Consider the following 21,748-nt stretch of genomic DNA (forward strand, 5'->3'; position numbering starts at 1 on the left):
TATAAGCAATCTCTCCCCAGAAATGAAAACACATGGATTCACACCACACATGAACATAGTTCTAACTTTAAGGCTGTTAAGAATGCAATTCCAGTGGTGCTGTTTCCAAATAAATCTGGATATCCTCCACAAGCTGTCAATTACTGTCATCCAGATTTAATTTTATTAATATGTTAGCATTTTAAAATATTTTAAATAATTTGAAAATATTTAAAGAAATATTTAAAGAAACTTAACTACCTCTAAATCAATAACAATTATATCATTGTGTTGCTTCATTTCCTCTTAAGTTAATGATATGGACTCATCAGTTTTACAGGATTATTGTTACTGTCCCCATTAAGATAGGTGAATTGAATTGGTATTACATGAGAAGATATTTTTTCCTCATTTATGCTTGTAGCACAGCATGCCTTCCCTAAGCAAGTGTGCTCGATGTCACTTGCTACACAGGACAAATGCAGGCACCAAGAACTGCACATTGTAAAATTCCCGCTGCTTAAAACCTTTTTTCCAACAACATTTTTCCGGGATTCAACTGGGACATAAGCTTGCAAGCAGTGATATCCATAGCACTTTCTCTCTCTACACAGGAAGCTCAACTGCACCTCTGCCTCAGCCTCTTTTCCCCTGCAGCTAAGGAGTGGCCTGTGTCTTTCAAAATGGAACCCCCAAAATCAAAATCTACATGTAAAGCATAGCATCTTCTGGATGTGGCTCTCAGCTGTGGCCCATCTCTCAAAGCACATCTCTGGTAAATGACCAAGAAAGGCATGAACCTCATTTTGTTTAAATTCCCTCTGCTCAACCTCAGATGTGCCATTTTTGGGGGACCACCAACCAAAGAAAGTCACCCCTCTGGAGGGTGCAGTTCACAACCACTCCAAGCCACTGTCTCTTGTACACATTCAGGTACCCATGTCCCAGGCATCATCTTGCCTTAAAAAATTACTTTATCCAGGGAGAGAAAGGGCACTCCTGGCTCCCCCTGCCATGAAGAACTTTCCCAGCTGCTCTGGGGGGCAGTGTAAGAGCCAGACCTCTGGAGACCCCCCCAGATGTCATTCAAAACCCACTCCACTGCAATGGCAAGAGTGTGGCCACCAGTCACACACAAGGGGACTGGCCCGAACACCCTGCTGCACATGTCCAGCCTGGGCCAAGTGCAGTCAGTTTCCCTTGGTTCTCCCCAAAGCCATCCTGACCCTGCAGAGAACCTCACCCTGGGTAGTGTTCCAGGAGTGCCCTGCCCGCAGGTAAAGGCGTTTTTGCTCTGCAGAAGGGAGGGCCTAGGAAAGAGGAAGAGGATGAGCAAGGTTGTGGGGAGAGCCTGTGGCAAGGGGCAGAAGCATTTTGCTGACTCCCACGAACTGAGAAGCAAGATGTTAGATCTAAGCAAAACCACAACCACACTTGCACATGTACACGGAAACTCATAACTGCCCTCATTTCCATTTCCCAGTTATTTAACTGGCAGACAATCTCAAAAGAAGCAGCTTTTCCACATGTACCTCCCCACAAACAAACTCACCCGGTTTTACAAGTCACTGTAACCAATCTGATTTCCGTACTGCTAATGAAATAATCCTGCTTTGGGGAAAAAAAAAAAAAACCACAACCAAACAACCTACAAAATGTCCAAAATACCTACAATATCTTTGAAACAGGAAGCAAATACCAATACAAAAGCAAATCATGGAAAACAAAAGCATTTCTTAATTGTCTGAATATCTGACTTAAACCATGGAAGCAAGTAAATGCAAATATAAGGAAATAAGATCTGTCTGAAAATAAATGTGCTGGCAAGGGAAGGTGGGGAAATTGATTTTCTTCACTGCCAGTCCCTTTCTCAGCCTCCACGTGGCAGCAGAACACAGCAATATACCCATAGGCATTGATTTTTAAAATCTCCACTTAGAGGGGGATGAATGAACGCACAAAGAGGTGTAAGAGGGTAGTCCACAGCTTTTACCTGCATACTTGCCAGGTCAAACAGCACTGAAACTCACTGCAGTCAAATCCTGCCCCTTTTCCACTGGGCAAATGGACAAAGCAAATGAACTTTGCATCCCATGTGGAATCACAAAACAACTATCTGCATCATTCTCTACACATTAGCAAAGAGATTTGCCAGGCCAAGGTTAGGCTGCTAAAACTAGACAAAGCACATGCAAGAAAAAAGCAGAGGCAATGATCTTTGCTACAGCTTCTAGGAAAAGTAGCCACTCTTTTCTGGCTCTCCAAAGGGAGAGTTCAATCTTTCCCATGTCAGTGTACATAAACAGCGCAGAGTTCATTGACTTCAATGTCATACAGGAGAATGACGCTCTTACGCTTTCCTTTTTTAAACACAATAACCTGAAATATTCCCTATCATATTTCCCCATATGTGAAATATCAAGCACATCTAAGGACAGAGCCTTATATTGCTCACAAGGAGGTCAGACACTTTGGATTTACCACATCAGTAAAATCCTGATTTCAGTCCATTTGCATTTTCTCTACACTTGCCAGCTCATCTATTCCACCACACAGAAACCACTACACGGAAATTTACTGTTTCTGTGTCAGCCACCAAGGACCCTCTATTCATTTTAGGATCTAGTTCAAAGCACTGCTGCTTTTCAAGCACTATGTAGCACTTATCACCCTGTTACTCCAAGCAGATGACACAAGTGTGCCCTTTTTCAGAAAGACATCTTTTCTTCACAGCTTCCACCATTCCTTGCCTTCCTTGTCTTCGACTACCAACTTAAATGTCACCTCCTTTCCACTTATAATTTTAACTACATAACAAGATTGCTTAATTCTACAGCTTTTTACAGATGAATAAACTGCACAAAGAATGTAGGCAGAAGTGATAACAGGAAAATTAGTGCTGGATGAGGAGATATAATCACATTGGTGAAATAAGGCTTTATGTAAAAGCATTTCTCTGCCAGAAGTAAATCTGAGGCTGCCAGCAAAAGGACCCTAATTCTTTAACGAGTTACACCTGTTTTGATCTTGAGCACCCACTCAAAATGAGTGTCAAAAAATTGTTAGTTTATCACACTTGCTTTCCAAATGTCTACTCAAGATGCAAAAGAGGGGAGAATTGAGCTCTTATCTAAAATTTTAAATAGTTCTGACTTGTTTTGTTAAGCAGATGAAAAGGAATCAATGTAAAGATATCCAGTATTTGCAAAATGCTGATATTCAGTGGATACCAGAAACTATCAGATGTCGCTAAAACAGCTTTTCCAGTCCATATAACATGGTTATGAGTTTCACCCTCCAGATGTTGCATTCGTGGTGCAAAAAGGAGCATAATCAAAATATTCCTGTGCCTCCTTTTAGTTTTTAGAAACACCACATTTGGAGGATTAAATCTCTGGTTCATTCTCTATTTATTTCCTTGCGTAGTTTATGCCACATATCCAAGAACCAGTTTCAGAGCCCATTAGTGAGTAACCGACACTTTTATTTTTATTGCCTTATTACAACGTCCTTGAAGGAGTCTCTGAAACGAGAAATCAGACACAGACTAGAATAATGTCTTCAATGTGTTTTCTTTTCTGAAAGGACTTAAGATTCTGCATATGACTGAAACACTCCAATTGGCTGCCAGTGATGTCACGGCTGTGCTTGTAATACCCAGTAAATGCAGAAAGCTAATTGTGTTCCTTTTTAATGTGTAAATTCTACTCCATAATAGCAATAAGACACAACTGACAATGCACTTCAAGGGGATTACTGCCCTTTTGAGTGATTAAAGCTATTCAGCCTTCAGCTTTAGAAACAGTGGTGAGGAAGTAATTTCAGTCATACAGGAGCTCTAGGCTCATCTATTGAAACAGGCTGACTGCCCCAGGGGAAGAGGGAGGCAGCTCCCCCCATGCACACCCCCAAATGTGGTACAGCAAGAAAGCACTCACAGCAGACTGAAGGCAATCATTATACTGCTCTGCATTAGTATGAAACGACAGCGTTTTGAAGCAGACTCTGCTGCTGGTTTCTAAACTCTGCATGGGTGAGCCATGAGTGTCCTTTCATGACTCAAAAAAGCAGGTGATACCTCACTTCTTTATTTCTGGCCCTCACAATGCCTCTTTCTCTTGTGCTGCTATAATCATGATCCTAGTGAAGGATAGATTAGTATGCAAGAAACTTGATTACAACCCAAATATGGGCCACTCAGTCCAAGACTGACAAACAGCCTTACATGAGACACCAAATCCATCTTATGCCACACATTCCCTAACAGTGAGAAGAGGATAACACTGTTCTACCTTTGGGGCAACACTAATGCCCCCAGCACAAAGGGAGAGAAGGGGGTAGGTGTGTTGAGCCACGAGACTAAAGATGTCTTATGATTCTTGATGCTTAAAAGAAATATTTTTTTTTAACTCTCCTGCTGAGAAAGACATCAGATTTGACACACAAAGCCTCACTTCATATCACAAGCCCCTCTCCTCCCACCCTGGCTGAAACCACAGTCCAGTCCCCCACTGAACACTTACCCAGAGGAAGTAGCACTGTGACTAATATGAAACACATTGAGCTTTCTGCCCAGCTCCACCCACCAGTGAAACTGTTTATTTTGGTTGTTTCCTCCTGGTATTTTTTCTATCAATCCTCCCACCACCACTTTGCATTGCCTTCTCTATGGTCACTTTAGTGTGCTTTTTGCCTTTGTGACAAATTCTTGTGACAAGCAAGCAAGCCTCATGTTGATTTAATCCCCTTATATTACCAATGAAATTGGCCTATATTGATGTTGGCTGTTGTATCAAATGGTCTGCCACACTATTCCTCTTCCTTTTAACCATTTCTCCATACATTTCCACAAGGTCACTGGCATAAGCACACAAGTACCATTCTTTATATTCCTAAATAAATTATCTTCTCCCTTTTTTTTCATTTTTCTTTCATTCTCACATGCACATGCTCTCCTCTCTTAATTTCTCTCTTTTCCTTGCCCTCTCCTTCCCACACAGAGAATTTCCATTTCCAGAGCAGTCCTGTCCTCACCCCACCCACACCTACAGGTTTCCTCTGATTTTACATTCATCAAGTTCCTAAACTACACTTCTATTCTGACATGTTGCTGATAATATCAGTGTAATCTTGGGATTTATATTGTCTACCTAGTGGCCTTCTCCCTTTCACTTTTCCAGAGTTCAAAATTAATCCTTTTCCATCCTCTTCATATTTTAGTGCAGGTCCAGTAGCATCTCTGCAGTTATTCTTCTCAGCAAAAGCATGGAATCTGTAATACAAAATGAGTTTTAACCAGTACACAAAACACATAAATATTTCTCTAATTTTAAAGAGGTGATTTGCAAACACACAACTACAGAATCATATCTAAAGCTTCCACTACAATAAGATTATATTAATTAAGATTAGTATTTTCAAGCTTTTTATATACATTTATGTACTTTCTGAAGTCTTCTCATGTAGAATATTCTTTCTTTTTGATATTACTAACTGCAAAGCACCTTACTCTTCAATTTCCTGGAAATCTATTTTTAATTAATGCTTTTAAGAGGCTGAGCAGGCATGTAATTTGAGATGTCTGAGATGACACTAACACCTTTTTATCAGATTATCCTCCCAGTTGAAAGCCTAGCAGGAACATTTATTTCATTATGGACATACAAATCAGGATGACATGCAGACTTTATTTATCCTCATTGTCAAAACAGAGAAGCTCTCAGAGCAGGAAAAAGATGCATTTCTAAAACAGAAGTACACTAGAAACAGGTTCAAGGCATGAAAAGCCCATGAACTTGGCTGTTCCTGTGGGAAAGCTGACTTAAACTTATATACAGTTGTTGGGCAATCATCCACCAGCAAGTTATTAACAGGCCCTGTAAGTCTGCACAAAAGCTAGACTCATGCAAAAAGATGACAGTGAAAATAGTATCAAACAAAAAAATTCCTCTTAGTTCCCTGCCACAACCCTTTTTGTCTCTGTCTATACCATACAAGAAACACTCACTTTTTAATAAAGAAGGTACAAACACTGCCAAAAGAAAATGAGGAATAGTGACTGGCAATGTATCTGGTACTACAAAGGTACCATGCTTCCAAATGACCACAATCATTTTAAACACATATCAGACCGGAGCAAACATAACACTTTCCCAGTCTAGTTTTTGGCAGACGCTCCCTTCTCCTAAAAGCTATTTCTAAACACAGATGGCTATAAAAGAGCTAAGCAGCTGCCATCTTACCAATTGCTCTGCTGTCATTTGGGAGATTTCTACTGTTGGAGGGCTTCCCACTCTTGCACAAACAACAGTGAAAGAGAAAAAGCTAGCAGCAATTTCACAAGTCTGAAACTGTATGGTGACTTCTGTTAAGCAGAGAAACACCTACTGACTCCTACTGCCTTCTTGCTGTTGAGCATGAGTTTGGTCTTGTGGGTTTTGTATTTGTTCATTTGTTTTCCTTATTTTGATAACAGAATCAAGATTTAAGTCGTCTTATCCATTTATACTAAAGGCTTATTCTTACCACATGGCTGATTCCCAGGATAAAGCAGACAAAAAGCCATGTGGAATATATTAATTTCCACCAACCATCCCAAAAGGATGCTAGAGAGCATGTTACAGAACTGCTTTTCCACACAACCAGGCTTGAAGAATAACACCCCATCATTTTACTGTTATTCCATGAGCTGTTAATTTCGGACAGACATCTCCTTTTCAGTACTTGTCTCTATGGCACTTGACCCAACAAAACTCTAGTTCTTTTTCTGGTGCTTGTGGATAGGAATGTAATGCTTTGTACTAATGTACAAAGCAACACAACAAAAACTTATTTCAGTTTACGTTGTGACAATTTCCCCCGAACAGTTTTTTTCAGACTTCAAGAGAGAGGCAGATGGCAAGTGATTTTGGGCATAAAAAGGGAATAGCCTTTCTGCAAGCCAGTGAGAACATATGCAGAAAAAAAATGGACTGTTTAAGTAGGGCCTGCATACTAGTCATATATCTTAAGACTATTTCCATATCCCCAGATCACTTACTGAATGGCTTTGTCTCATTTTCCTCATGAATTACACTCAGGTATGTCCCAATATCACTTCTAACAGCAAAGAACTTCATGAATACTGTCATCTTTACTGTCCTTCTTTGTCATACCTGCCAGAGGCCAAGTGGCTCAACTCCTTCAGAAAAATAATAGTTTCATCTTCCCTAGCATTGAAAGACACCATGTTCACTGGACAGGAGACATCTGAAATTTTCTCAAGGAGTAGCTGCTTTGTGTCCACTGGAACATCCCCGACAGCAAAGTAATAAACAGCTTCAACCTGTCATTACACAGAAAAAAAGATAATTGGAAGACACAGTTTTACATAAATGACTGATACTTACTCAAGCACTGTCCCGTCCTCAGTAGGAAAATTTGGTAAAACTGATGCATTACTTGGTCTATAAGATTTTCAGATCTTTGGTTCTTCCTCTCATTTATGCTAGTAATTCAAAGGAAGGCTACACAAAATTTCCTCAAGTGAGACAAGAACCTATCCCACAGTCCCTGGCTCTGATTCTGCCCAGGGCAAACCTCTTTCCACAGACATTAACTGAAGCCAAAGAGAGGAGTAAGGAAGGACAACTGCATCATTAGTCAGAAAAAGGGTCTGTGCCATATGTCACTTTTATCAAGAGACGTGCTGTGTTGGTGCCTTGCCAGTGCTGAAAAGTAGGGACTTTATACCAGACATAGTTTTACTGGCAGCATGTATTCTGGGGTTAGGAAAGATGGCAATCAAGGGAGGTGATTTTCCTGTTGTGCTCTGCACTAGTGCAACCTCACTTTGAATATCGTGTGCGGTTATGGTCACAGTATAAGAAAGACACTAAACTATTGGAGAGCATCCAAGAGACAGCAACAAAGATGGGTCTTGACAGAAGCTGTATGAGGAGTGTCTGAGGTCACCTGGTCTGTTCAGCCTGGAGAAAAGGAGACTGAGGGGAGACCTCATGGCAGTCTACAACTTCCTCATGAGCGGAAGAGGAGGGGTAGGCATTGATTTCTTCTCTCTGATGACCAGTGAGGAAATGGCATGAAGCTGTGTGAGGGAAAGTTTAGACTGGATATCAGAAAAATTTTTACACAGATGGTGGTTGGGCATTGGAACAGTGGTCACAGCACCAAGCCTGCCAGAGTTTAAGAAGTGTTTGGATAACACTTTCACCACATGGTATGATTCTTGGGGATGGTCCTGTGCAGGGCCAGAAGCTGAGTTCAGCGATCCTGTGGGTGCTTTCCAACCTAGCATATTCTGTGATTATGTGATTATTTGAATGCTATTGCTGGTACTTACAGATGATTTGTACTTTTTATACTTCCCAAGGCAGAGGGAGCTTGGCAGTTTTACTATAACCACGTACACTTACATTCTGAAAATGTTATTACAAGAAGTGAGAGAAGCTGGAAAAATGTCCTTTAGTTATTGCCTGAATATTACATTATGAGAGATTTTATGTTACCTGTGCTTATCCATGTAATGATCCTCATGGTGAGTATGTTTCTTGAATTTTCACCATCATTAAAAATAAATGTAATAAACAGCTATTCTGTGATGACTTTCAAGACAATATGTGCAGTATATCAGTTCTATATCATGGTACATACCGGCTGATAAATACCTGATAAATCATTGTTTAACTGAAAAAATACATTTGAATATACTCACCTCTGAGCCCAGTATGGAGTGGATCATCCTCAAAACTATGCTAAAGCACAGGGAAAATAAGAAGCCAACATGGCTTCACTAAGGGCAAAGCATGCCTGACAATTTGGTAACCTTCTACACTGGAGCTACTGACCTCATCTACCTGGACTTCTATCAAGCATTTTATACTGCTCTGCACAACACCCTTGTCTCTAAATTGAAGAAACGTGGATTTGGTGGATGGACCACTCTGTGGATAAGGAACTGGCAGGATGTTGCACTCCACGAGTTGGGGCAGACAGCTTGATATCCAAGTGGAATGTCCACGGTGCTCCTGAGGGGTCAGTATGGGGACTGGCGCTTTTTAACATCTCTGTTGGTGACAAGGGCAGTGAGACTGACTGTACCTTCAGCAAGTTTGCCAACACCACCAAGCTGTGTGGTATCTGATGTCTTGGGAGGAAGGGATGCCATCCAGAGGGACCTGGACAGCCCTGAGACATGGAACCGAGTGAATCTCATGAAGTACAAGGCCAAGTGAAAGGTCCTGCTTCTGGGTAAGGGTAATCCCAAGTTCAAGCACAGGCTGGGTGGAGAATGGATTGAGAGCAGCTCTACAGAGAAAGACTTGAGGGTATTGGTTGATGAGAAGTTCAATATGACCCAGCAATGTGTGCTTGCATCCCAGAAATCCAACTGTCCCCAAGGCTGCATCAAAATCAGCATGGCCAGCAAGGTAAGGTAGGTGTGTCTGCCCCTCTACTCTACACCCATGAAACGTTTCCTGGAGCATTGTGTCCAGCTCTGGGACTCCCAACATCAGAAGACATGGATTTGCTGGAGGGAGTCCAGAGGAGAACCACAAAGATGATCACAAGGCTGGAGTACCTTTCCTATGAAGACAGACTGAGACAGTTGGGGCTGTTCAGCCAGAGAAGAGAAGGCTCTGGGGAGACCTCATAGCACCTTCCAGGACCTAAAGGGGCCTGCATGAAAGCTGGAGAGGGACTTTTCAAAAGGACAAGGAAGAATGGCCTTAAACTGAAGGATGGTAGATTTAGATTAGATACAAGGAAGAAATTATTCACTATGAGGGTGTAAGGCAGCAGGAGCAACTGTCCAGAGAAGTTAGGAATGCCCCATCTCAGGAAGTGTTCAAGGCCAGGTTAAAGGGGGCTTTGAGCTACCTGGTCTAGTGAAAGGTGTCCATGCCCATGGCAGGGGTGTGGGAACTAAATAGTGTTTAAGGTCCCTTCTAACTCAAACCATTCTGTGACTCTATGATTCTGTGAATATGAATATTCTATATTTATGAATATGAATCCCAGGATATGCACCACAAAAGACAACTGTTTGAGTCTGGGATGGCACTGAGGAAATGTCTCTGCACTCACATAATTTTATGTAGTAAAGCAATGTAGTATGCAAATTCAATATCACCTACAAGTGTGCTTTTACATTTCCACTATTGCCCTGGATACTGATTTGTATTCCAGCTCCCTGAATAATTTCTGCATTTCAAGTGTCCTCCCTCATGGACCTTTTGGCACCTTCCTCAACACTGGAAGATGTCTCTCCCAAGTAGCCCAACCAATTTCAGGCTGGATCAGACAAACCAATGAAGCAGCACCTTGCCATCTTGAACTTCTCTTGGATCTTGCAGAGGAGCCAGACACTCCATGCGGAAGGTAGGAGCCATAGTTACAGATTCCACTTATTTGGGAGCAAGCAGGACCAGGTGTCCTAGCGTCACTGATAATTCTAGATAAATACTAAAGGTAAAGAGATAATGAATGTATTTTATTAATGTACAAGATTATCAAAATACTTACTACCTTTAGAAAAATGTGGCCAGAAACATCAAGAATGAACTCTTGCACCTATCTGTCTTTTAGTTCAGTTTTACAAAGTTCCCTGTCTGTCTCCTCCAGCTAAAAAGCTATCTGAACCTGCACAAAGGTCTCCCAGATGAGACCCAGTCCTTGGACAATACCATGTTCCTACTGCTTTTGTTGAAGAGGCTCCTGGCCCAGAGGTATGCATGCACATTTGCACAACCATTTTTCCGTGTTCCTTCAGATTCACATCTTCTCTCCCTCCCCTCTAAGACTGCCATTAATTCATAAACTTGATATTCAACAAGAATATAAATTTTCACACTTTCTTCAAGGGATTCTCTGCCTGCCTCTGTAACTTTCAAAATGCTGACATTTATTGGGAATAACTGAAAAAAAAACAACCCCCACTCGAAAATTTTTAAAAATTATGAACCACAGATTATGAACCACTCTACTTAACCACAAACCCAGCAATGACATACCACAAAGGAAATGTTCCTCATAAGCTAGTGGTGAAATGATAAAACCTTTCAAGTGAGTCCTTCATATTTTGAAAATTGTAATTTATACATTTAAACAAGCAAACAAACTTCATGTAAGAACAGAAAGGAGAACAACATGAACAGATCTTCAGAGTCTTGATCTTGGTGGGGAGGTGTTTTGGATAAGTGATCCACACTTCATGGAGTGGCATGTGTACAGAACTGGAGGCAGTTGTGGCAGGTAGAGCTCAAAGGATTGCAACATTACAGCAGACTGATCTTGAGCTTGGGATTTACAGGTCATAAGGAAAGGACATCTAAGGAATCACCACATATAGAAAGAAAAGACCAGCTGAAGAAATGACAAGAAGAGCCATGTCCAGGAAAAAAAAAAAACAAAAAACAACTGTTGTTTTGGAACAACTTCTGTGGATGAAGCCAGTTCTTAGGAATGAGTTATTCATGACTGCTCAGTAGACAAGTTTTCTCTAGGACTGGATGGGGTATCCCCCATCTGCACTACAGTGAACATTGCTCTTAAATGAACTGTCAGTTATGAATGATAATGACTCTGTTTAGGAGCAATTGAAATTTGTTTCATGTTGAGTACCTGCCACACTAGACTCCCTCAGATTGCCTATTGGCCCACCAATATCTGGAAAAATAATAATACATGTTTCCTTGTCTGACAGATTTTAATTTCTGTTTATTCAAACAGAGACCCACCAGGTCCAACAAGACTTTTTTCATCCAAACAATGCTGAAATCTAAGTACAATATTTTAGTTACTCATCAGGAAATCAGTATTAATACTGCAAATTGAAAATGCTAATAAAATTTATGAAGGCAGCATAAAAAAGCATTCATAAAAAAATTTCACTGGCGAACAATTTGTTCTTTACAATTTGTTCCTTTTTAATATTAATAAAGCAGGACCTTTCAAGGCTCATCTGGATGAGAATCTAGCAGCATAAGGAAGCAAAACGTAACTCAAGCAAAATTTACCTTCTCCCTCAAACAATGTTCTAGAAAGAGATTTACATGAGTTAGGATTGGATCTGTGCACAGGGATGGATGTTAACAGCAGTGAAAACCAATGACTCTACGGCACAGACAGTAGGCCAAATTTTCCATTAAATTCAGGTGTTAGAGAACTGAAAGAACATATATTTTAAGGAAATGTCATAAAATATCTCTTTAAAGACACAAGTTTCAAGTTACTAGCTGAGATGATGGCATATATGTTTCATTTCTTGTTACTCTATTTTAGTGAACAAAGTAATAGGGCACTTTTAAAAATGAACAGCATTTAATTGCAGGAATAACTGTGCATGCTTTGTCTCTGTCTTGGAAGAAAGTCTAGCTATCACCTCGCTGATGAAAAAGGATTTGTGTAGCCCTATCATAAGCTAATACTTCCATAAATCTCTGTACTCACTATTTTGAATTTCAAATATAACTTTTCATGAGCAAGCTGGATGCTAAACAAAATAAAAATGGTTTCCCTGCCTTCAGTAATGTTGATAACTAGAAATTTTGTCATAAACCTGAAGCCTTGAAAAACTTATATGGCAAAGAAAGTGGAAAGGAAGATGCTTTCTCTTTCCCTTAATGACTGAATGTTATTTATTCTGGGTACTCTAGAAAAGAAAATAAACAAGTTTCTGCATTCAAAATACAGTACATTTACATAAAAAGACAATCATAAAGCATAGTATAGAGCTACACTTGAGGGGAAAAAAAATCCTTTCCAAATGCTGACATGAATATTTATCTTTGCAGCATTGATCAGGGCAAATCACAGCAGCCAGCCTAGCACTGAACACTCTTGGATTTACTTGGGCTTCTGAAAAGCATGAGCTTACCGCTTCATCAGCCATGGCCTCCAGCAGAGCTTCAGCAGAGCTGCTGTGGCTGACAGCTGTCATACGCTCCAGCTTCCAGAGCCATCGAACTGCAGACTTTACAGCACGCTCAGACACAGGAGCGCACTTCTGCTGCCACTTCGTGAGATCCTGAGCAGCCCTGAAAATGAGATTAACGATAAATCAGAAAGAGTGAGAATCATGCTGGCAGAACAAGAGAGTGGAGCTCTGCTATTGTTACAATTCTTTTATATTCTTAAATAAGAATTACAGTATACCACAGATACTAAATCTAGACTTGCAATAAAGGAAGCAGAGAAAAAATGAAACCATTAGAAATATACTGTAATTTTACAAGGTGGTTTTTTTGACACAACTGTTTCCAAAGTAGGATCAGAGGAGATAAAATCTTTTAAAAAGAGTTCCTGATTCATAACTCTTCTTATCATGAAAACTCAATCAGGTTTTTAAAGTATGGGCATGAAAAAGAAAAGTTTATTCCACAGGGCATGAAAAAGAAAAGTGTATTCCACAGGTCTTGTTCTACAACTTGCTCCACGATCTTGGTGCCAGAGCACTTTTTTTGGTAGTACAGCTGAACTTTACCTAGCCACCAAAAACAAAACTTATGATGCTAGGCCTTTTGGTATTTTAATTGACAAAAGACTGTAGTCTTAATGGATGAACAGAAGTACAAAGCCAATCAGCACTTTTGCCTGTGCACTTGTACATAAAAAGGCAGAAAGGAACTATAAAACCAACTGGTTCCAGTATCTGTGATATTCCATCAAGAACTATTTTGAAGAGTTTCCTGCAAATCTAAAAGGCAAATATATTACCCAAGATTCTTTTAAAGTAGCAATTTATATGCTATATTGTCGTTTGTTTCCATCCTGCAAAAGCAAACAAATTGATGAACATAATTATTGTTTCAATTTTGACTTAGCTTTGCAGTTCATTTTTAAAGAAAAAGTTTTCTGTTCTCAAAAACTATGGAATCTATCTGCTTTGGAAAATATCTTCTTTGGGAAATACCTACTTTTCCAACAGGTTGCCCTGAGAAGCCGTGAATTCTTCATCCCTGGAAGTGTTCAAAGCCAGGCCGGACTGGGCTTTGAGGAACTGGGTCTAGTGGAAGATGTCCCCACCCATGGCAGGGGGCTTGGAACTAGATGGTCTATAATGTCCCTTCCAACCCAAACCTTTCCGGGATTTTATTATTCTCCTTTTCAAATCTCAGTAGTATCACAATCTAGAGAATTAAGATAGGGCACCTGAATCAAACCTGTGCCTGGGTAAAATAACATTAAGAATCACCATGTAACTGCAAGTTAACATTGTGGAGCCAATTTTAAAATTATATTACCTAATTTGTGCATAATTTTTTTCCACTCATCTATCCAAACCAAACATTCAAACTCTCATGCATGCATGAGAATTTTTGCAGATAGGTAAAATATGAATAGCTACTTCTATTCTTCTAACTAAATGCAAATTAATTTATTCCTCTTAGGGAACAAGCGCTTGGAAATCTTCTTTTGTTATGGAAATCTACTATTGTTTCCTAGTGCTGCTACTGATTTCTGTGACCATGGAAATCTACAGAAACACAAAGGGCTATGCCTGTGCCTATGGCACTTGGAGAAGTGCACATTTAGCTGCAAGGCAGAAACCTGTAATGTCTAAAGACACAAGAATGCAATAGGTGGTCAGATAGCACCTCACTGTTTCACTAATACTGCAACATCTGAAGGGCATTACTGCTATTGCAAATCCTTCCGATTTTGTAGACGTGCCAATATGTGTGTTGTTACCCATTATCTGTTCTTCAGGGAAACAGCAGCCTTCTGTTACATAGAAGTGGCAAGTTCAACATGGCTATGGGCGAAAATTGGTGGGAAATCTACAGATATTAGCATGACATGAACCATGATAATTTCCAGTACAGAAAGTCCCTTATCCAAACATGTATAACATGCAACTCCTTTTTATTCTACAGCAATGGGCTGACTCGGACTTCTTTGTCCAGCCTGGGGAGACCTGATTGTGGCCTTTCGGTACTTGAAGGGACTTAAAAGAAAAATGGGGAGAGTCTATTAATAGGGCTTGTAGCAATATGACAAGAGATGATGGTTTTACACTAAAAGAATCTATATTCAGACTAGAAAAAATGAAGAATTTTTTTTACAATGAGGGTACTCAAACACATGAGCAGGTTGCCCAGAGAGGTGGGAGATGCCTCATCCTTGGAAACATTCAAGGTGCAGTTGGATGTGGCTTTCAGCAACTTGGTGTAGTGGAAGGTGTCCCTGCCCATTTGCAGGGGTGTTGGATGAGACCACCTTTAAAAGTGCCTTCCAACCCAAACCATTCTTGATTCGCATTCTTTCTGCTTACCGAATGAGGTTGAATCTGGAAATTTGTATCACCTGTTCCACAAGCACCATAGAAAGTGCATCCCGACACAGATCAAATTCAGTTGGAGCTGCAGTGCCAAAATCCAACACAATGACAATGCACTGTTCTTGAATCACTCCAAATATCTGCCGGCTCTCACTGGTTAACCATTCCATTCGCTGCTCATAAAGCTCAATAGCTCCAATTAGACAATCCACAAAATGAAGAATCAGTTCTTTTTTGGCTGTCAGCTTTATTCAAATAAGGGAGAGAAGGAAATTGAACATCAAAACAAATAATACAAATGCAGCCCCAAGCTTAGCACAGCTGCATAGCTAGTTTGTAAGTGTCAGATATGCCAGCTAAGGTGGCAGTAAAAAAAAACCATTTTCCCTCCACTGTTTCAAGACCAAATACTTGACAAATGCATCTAAGCTATAAAGAAAAGGCATTGCATTTTGTCCTAATTGCTTTTCATAATCTTTTTATGTGAGCATGGGACAGTGCCAGTGGGTTGTCTGACTTGTCTGTCTCAAAACTGGAGCAATTAGAATGAGCTCAACACAGGCTAGGATGTAGAAAGGGCTGCAGAGCAGATGGGGGAACAAACAAGGACACAGAAACTTTGTACCTTCTCAGACTAGAACTTTGACTGGCTTTAAAAAAAATTTTTGCAGCAATACAAGGCAGCATACGGTTTGGTTCTAGGGCACTTCAATCTCCACTTTGTCTTCAGCATTTGAAAGGAAAATGTAAAAAGTTTCTTATTTGTACTATTATTCAACTAACAACGCCCAGCATTACAGATTAACTATTTGTGGGTAGGTGCTTAGGCAAATTTAGTTCAACTAACTGCAATCAACAAATAAAACTTCCCATATCTTTTCAGTAAAGTCAAGTCTAGATTCAGTATTAAAATTAAAACCAGCACATCCTCCCTATGAATAAGTGTATACACATTCCCTAAGCCTGTGAGTCTAAAAATGCACCACAGATTTCCCCAATATCTCTGGCCCATGTGAGCTGATTTACTTGTTGCCTTCTACCTCTAACTTCCTTTCCAGGACTAAGTACAAAACCTTGGAAATACAAATGTTTTTAAACAAGAACATTTCTCAGAGAGAAGACATTTTGTGTGTCAGTCTGCACATTTCTTCCTCTCATTTGTATTTTTCTGTGTTCTTTAATATCAACTCAGGCCCTGTAATGTGCCTCCCAGATACAGAGTCTCAGGCACTCTGCCAAAGGAATGTCGGCCTGCGAAGGAGCACTCAGAAATCCAGTTTCCTCCTATGACAGTCAGATTCATACAAAGTTTATTGCACTACACCAACCAAACTCCATCTTAAATTAAAGCAGTTTTCTTAGAATATTCCCTCGTGTAGTAAGCAAGTGCAGATTTCCATTTCTCTGAGGGCCAGCAAACTTCTGACTGTCCTGCCTAATTTTATTCATTCAGTTCGTACCCATTTATTTTTGGACTAGCATGCCTAGCAGAGAAAAGTACAGCTTCTCCCTGTCCCTGTAACTTGCCTTTCTGTAGCATTCAAGGGCAATAATACTACTCTTCTTCTGTCTTCTTTCAGGCTTACATTTCAGCATCAACCAAGCCCTCTTGTAAGATCATCACTCCACTGCAGTTCATCCTACCAGCTCTTCTCAGAACCTACTCTGTTTCAAATGGCTTCCTCTAAGCCTGTACTAACTGTACACAATATGCACTCAACATCCTAAAGGAGATCTGACCAGATTTTATATAGTAGCAAAAATGTCTTTCCTGCTGCTCACATGTCCTAAGATTAAAAGACATTATATAGATATTTCATACTGAATTAATGGGACTAAAATGAGGGGAAAAGGCTCCCTGAAATGGTTCTTTACCCATTTTTAAGCATTGTGACATCAGAAGTGACTCTAGTCATCAGAAAAATGACAAGCCATTTGCTTTTGTAAAATCTTTTATAAATGAACTCTCTCCCTTCCACACTCACAGGCACATCTCTTCAATCAGAATCCATTCTCTTAACAATGGGGTTGCCAGCAGCTGTTGCTAAGACATTCCTTAGAACATGAGCCTGGGCAGAGATCCAGCTAGCTGTCTCTGTAGAATAGACTGAGCCTTTTGTGACCTGCTGGCACTAAGCAAAGCACTGCTTTGCATTGGCAATGACAGTGCATTATGTTTTCTTACTTCAGTGTCCCCATTTGTTTTATTGATTACAATTTTATTTTTTTAACTGGTTCTGAGCATCTTCTCTTTATGGGTTCCCTTTTTCAAGACAGGGTAGATGTTGCTTAGAAACTGCAATCATGTCTGGAGAAGATTTACTGCAATGCTGCACCAAGGCAAGAGACTAAGACTTAGAAAGGAAAAAAGATATCTAATTTTTCTACCACTGATAGTTATCACAAACAGATTGACAAAACAGAAGAAAAAATTATCAGAAGATAAAGTTCTCACAAAGAACAAAAGTATTTTTTGTCACAGGAAAGCATTTTAGTCTCATCCTTCTGCTACAGTGGTAACTTCTAAGTGCATAGGGAAGGTGCCACAAGCCAGCCACACTTACATTATACACGCTGCCATCTTGTGCTCTCCTGTACTGAGGAAACAGACCATCTGCATATCGAGAAGCCACAGGTTTCCCCAAGGTGGTCACATAATCTACAGTAAAATTTACAAAATATCAAGTTGCTAATCTTCAGAACTACTTCAAAAAGGTATTTTCCAGGCTGATGTGTATGTCATCCATGTGTGAGGCACTTGCATCAGTATTGAGCTCTTGACATTAGGAAACTTGAGAGAAATTCTAATTCTGCTTTTGTTTTATTTTCTGATTATATCTATGATGGGGCCCTGAGGCTTTCAACCCCTGGCTGCATCTCCTGCTGTCCTTGGCTGCATTCCCTGGCTGGACCCTTAACCCATCCCCTGGCTTGGTTAATTACCTCGCCCTGCTGCAGGACTGTATCCTGTTCAGTGAGGGCACTGCCTGGGCTGCAGTCCCTTTTGGCTCCTGGCTCATTTTCCTCCCATAGAGCAGCCCTGCTTTTGCTGCTTCCTCCCAGTTTAGTCAGACGTGAGGAAAAAACTCCCGTCATTACTTATAGGCCAAAAAGCTACGTAGGACTTTATTATTGTGAGGTTTGGGCAATCCACAACAGGACTGCAAATATTTGTCTGTCAAACCAAATACAAAATCTGGTACAGATAATGCTGTTCTCTTACACAATTTAATGGGTGCAGAAGTGAGTGCATCTAAGGAAAAGGGTGCACTCTGCACTTTCACTAGCTAGAAATCTTCTCCGGGATCTCCACTGATAGGAAAACATTAGGGGTGGGAATAGTTAACGTCATAAAGCAGCTATCTGTACACCATGCTGCCCTGCCAAGATAGTACATTCTGCTCCTAACACTGCAACAACTTTAACCCTGCTTAACAGCTTCTTCTTCATCTGCAGCATACAAGATATCAGGAATTGCACTGGTGATCTTTGAATGCCCCATGGACACAAGCCAGCCAAAACCTTAAATTATGCAACCTAGAACTATGGCAATACATTACAATTCCTACTTCTCAGGCAGCAAGCTGTTCAAAGAAAAGAATATATTACCATGCTCTGCAAAGCACCATTATGGCAGTGGTTAATAATTATTAGCAAACTCTTCCCCTCCAGCTGTCAGATAACTGCAAAGGAACATTTCTCTATAGTCTGACTTTGCATGAAAAGCAGACTGAATTCTAATTAAATTTAACTTTTTCCTTAAAGCTGGATACCCAGAAATAATATCCTATTCCCAAGCACGTTTACTAACCCTGATGATCAATAGTAGATCACAGATTATGGCATGGCATACATTATGTTTGCCATCTGAAAGGAGACAGAGATCTTATCGCGTGTTATTTGCAAGAAAAAGATTAACAGTCTCAGCAGCATTAGCTATTTCTGAGTGACAGCTATATTGGTGAGGATGTGAACTGCAGCCTAGGGTAAAGAAAGAACTTACAGTTGGGTAAGGAAAGCTATTCTCAGATCCTAAGTCCTTCTCATATTAAAAGGAGAAGGAGTTTCTCAGTTCTTTGAACTGGCAATGTCAGCAACTGCGGATACAGCTTCCATTTCTGCCATTATCATAAGAGACAATGTGAAAATCTCCACTGCATAATGAGTGCAGAATGAGTGTGACTCTCTAGACTATTCAAAGTTGGGGGATTTATTGTCCTATTATTGATATGTCTTTTACCTTTCCTGTGCTGGAATCCAATCTGGGATAAAATCTGGGACAGGGACAATTTGTTTCTTTTGAGACCATAACGCTGAAGCCATTCAGAAGAAGAAACAAGGGACTGTACATCTGTTCTCCACTGACCAACTGCCAGTCTCTTTTTCTTCTCTTTTGATTTCTTCTTGTGGACCTCGTGGAAATCTTCAGGGTCTTGCCTGTGCTTTGAATCAAAGGCAACTGCTGTAAATAGAAATGAGGGAAACACTACATTTATATTGTAACCAAACTATTTCAAAACCAAATGAGATTAATTTCTCCTTTCTTTACCTGTATTCCATGGTAATGTATATATGTATAGCTTACCTCTTGTTTGCTTTTTTTAATACTGAATAATGTCCTTAATCTGGAAAGCTGCTCTCAGTCCTACACATCCAGTTGCTGTTACATCTTTCTATTCATCCATATACATTCACTTTCAATTTATTAAAGTAAATGTCTCTTCTATGTTGAAATTCAAGCCCTGAAATATAAGTCCAGTTTGCCAAATGGCACTTCTTCCAACTCCTAAGACATCTCTCCTAAGTCTTGGAAATCAGAACACATAACAGGCATTCAAAGATTCAGACCATTACTACATACACATTAGAAGTATTACGTAATAAACAAGTATTTCCTAAAAAATTTATGTTGAACTCCTCCCATAAGCAATAGCATTGTCCCCAGAAGAACCTGACTTTATTTCAAGGCTGGTGAAATTCCCTCAGGTCAAATCACTTGCCTCAAGTTCAAATGATGGTTCTGTCAGTTTCTGCTCTGGGCTGTGATGGATCATGTGCATGCACAAGAAATTATGGACATGAAGGTCCAGGTTCCTTTTAACTTCTACAGGACATGGAACACACCTGAGCATGGCAGTATGGTTTGCTAGGCTAGCTCTACTTGCATTTGGCAGCAGCAGCAGCTCAGACCCCAGAGTGCTGAGGCAGAAATGGAAGCAATGACAAACAATAATGCCTCTGTTCTTCAGCACAGAGGTTCTAGGAGGACTTTGTATTTCCTGTTCATTCCCAAAATACTCTGCATGAGCTAAGCTGTCTCTAGTTGATTAAATGTCCTTGCTGTATCTAAGTTTATTTTCTGTGGACTTTGGAAATTTCTATACATTTTCTCCAGTACCAACATCATCTGGTGTGTCCCAGTCCTCCATTGCCCATATACCATAAACTGCCTGTAAATGTACTGCATACATTGAACTGACCCAAAATACAAAGAAAGGTACCTCTGTCTCTAATGCCTCCAAAATAATCTTCAGTCTTGTATGGAATATGATTAGAACTCCCTGCTAAATTCAAGTATTATAACAACCAACCTGGTTCCAAAGGTTCATTAGATAGACAGTTCCACATTTAACACTACATAAAGGAAATAAGACTCTTATCTTCAGAAATCATCCTTCAGTGACAGAGGGCTTCCATGTGGTGTAGACTGGCACGAGTTCTTTCCCAGCCATCAGTCCTACAAGCAGGATGCTGGGCTGGCACGCCTGTAGAGACTGGCATTTTACCAGCCCTCCTTTGCTCTGTGCAGAAGCAGCAGTGACAGATGTTAACTCTAGAGAGAGGCAGGTGTAGGTTTGCAGCTGCTTGAGCTTTGAATACAGTCAGGCATTGTTTATAGTCACTTCAACAGTCATTCCCAGTTTCCTTCCCCAAAAATACATAAAAGTCAGCACAGCACCCCACACACAGCCCAGGTGAGTGTGGCACAGCTTCAGAATGGCTTGTCTACAGCCAGCATGCACACCACAGTGCTCCAAAGGAAACTGGAAGTTATCTAGGAGAACATGGAATCTATGCAAAAATAGTGATGAAATACTCACAGTCGCTCCAGGCAAGTCTCTTAGATGGATTAGCAGTCATGACAGATCTCTTGACTGGCAGCTCCTCTTTGCTTTATTCTGAAACCTTGGGGAATCACTGTTTTAAAAAAATTAAAATATTGCCATGCACAGGTCAACATGAACTGGAGACCAGTTCCACATGCCCAGCTAATAATAAACCACAGAAGGATGAGAATAGGGTTTTCAACAAGCAAAAAAATAATGTAAAAATGATAGCTACTCCCCTTCTCAAGAAAGGCTGAAGTCAGATCTGACAGGGATCCACAAGCTCAAAAGCAGGAAATCAGGAAATTGGTAATATTGTTTCCCTTCCTTCACCCCAAATCATCATTAAAAAGAGCCAATATGCGAGAAAAATAAGTGTGGT

The 21,748-nt window shown here is 40.3% G+C and overlaps 1 protein-coding gene across 1 annotated transcript in view; it reads right to left on the reverse strand.

Moving 5' to 3' along the window:
- The window catches only part of VWA3B (von Willebrand factor A domain containing 3B), a 56,469-nt gene extending 35,048 nt beyond the window's left edge, over window positions 1–21,421 (reverse strand). Inside the window, exons 1-7 of the mRNA XM_059466460.1 lie at window positions 21,361–21,421; window positions 19,500–19,721; window positions 17,824–17,918; window positions 15,254–15,504; window positions 12,857–13,016; window positions 7,134–7,303; window positions 5,130–5,251 (exon numbers count right to left, since the gene is read on the reverse strand). Coding sequence (XP_059322443.1) covers window positions 5,130–5,251; window positions 7,134–7,303; window positions 12,857–13,016; window positions 15,254–15,504; window positions 17,824–17,918; window positions 19,500–19,721; window positions 21,361–21,400 — 1,060 coding nt within the window. The 5' untranslated portion in view covers window positions 21,401–21,421. The remainder of the gene's footprint in view (window positions 1–5,129; window positions 5,252–7,133; window positions 7,304–12,856; window positions 13,017–15,253; window positions 15,505–17,823; window positions 17,919–19,499; window positions 19,722–21,360) is intronic.
- Between the last annotated feature and the right edge of the window lie 327 nt (window positions 21,422–21,748).

The sequence above is a fragment of the Ammospiza nelsoni genome, chromosome 2, assembly GCF_027579445.1.
Source record: "Ammospiza nelsoni isolate bAmmNel1 chromosome 2, bAmmNel1.pri, whole genome shotgun sequence".
Classification (NCBI taxonomy): Eukaryota; Metazoa; Chordata; class Aves; order Passeriformes; family Passerellidae; genus Ammospiza; species Ammospiza nelsoni.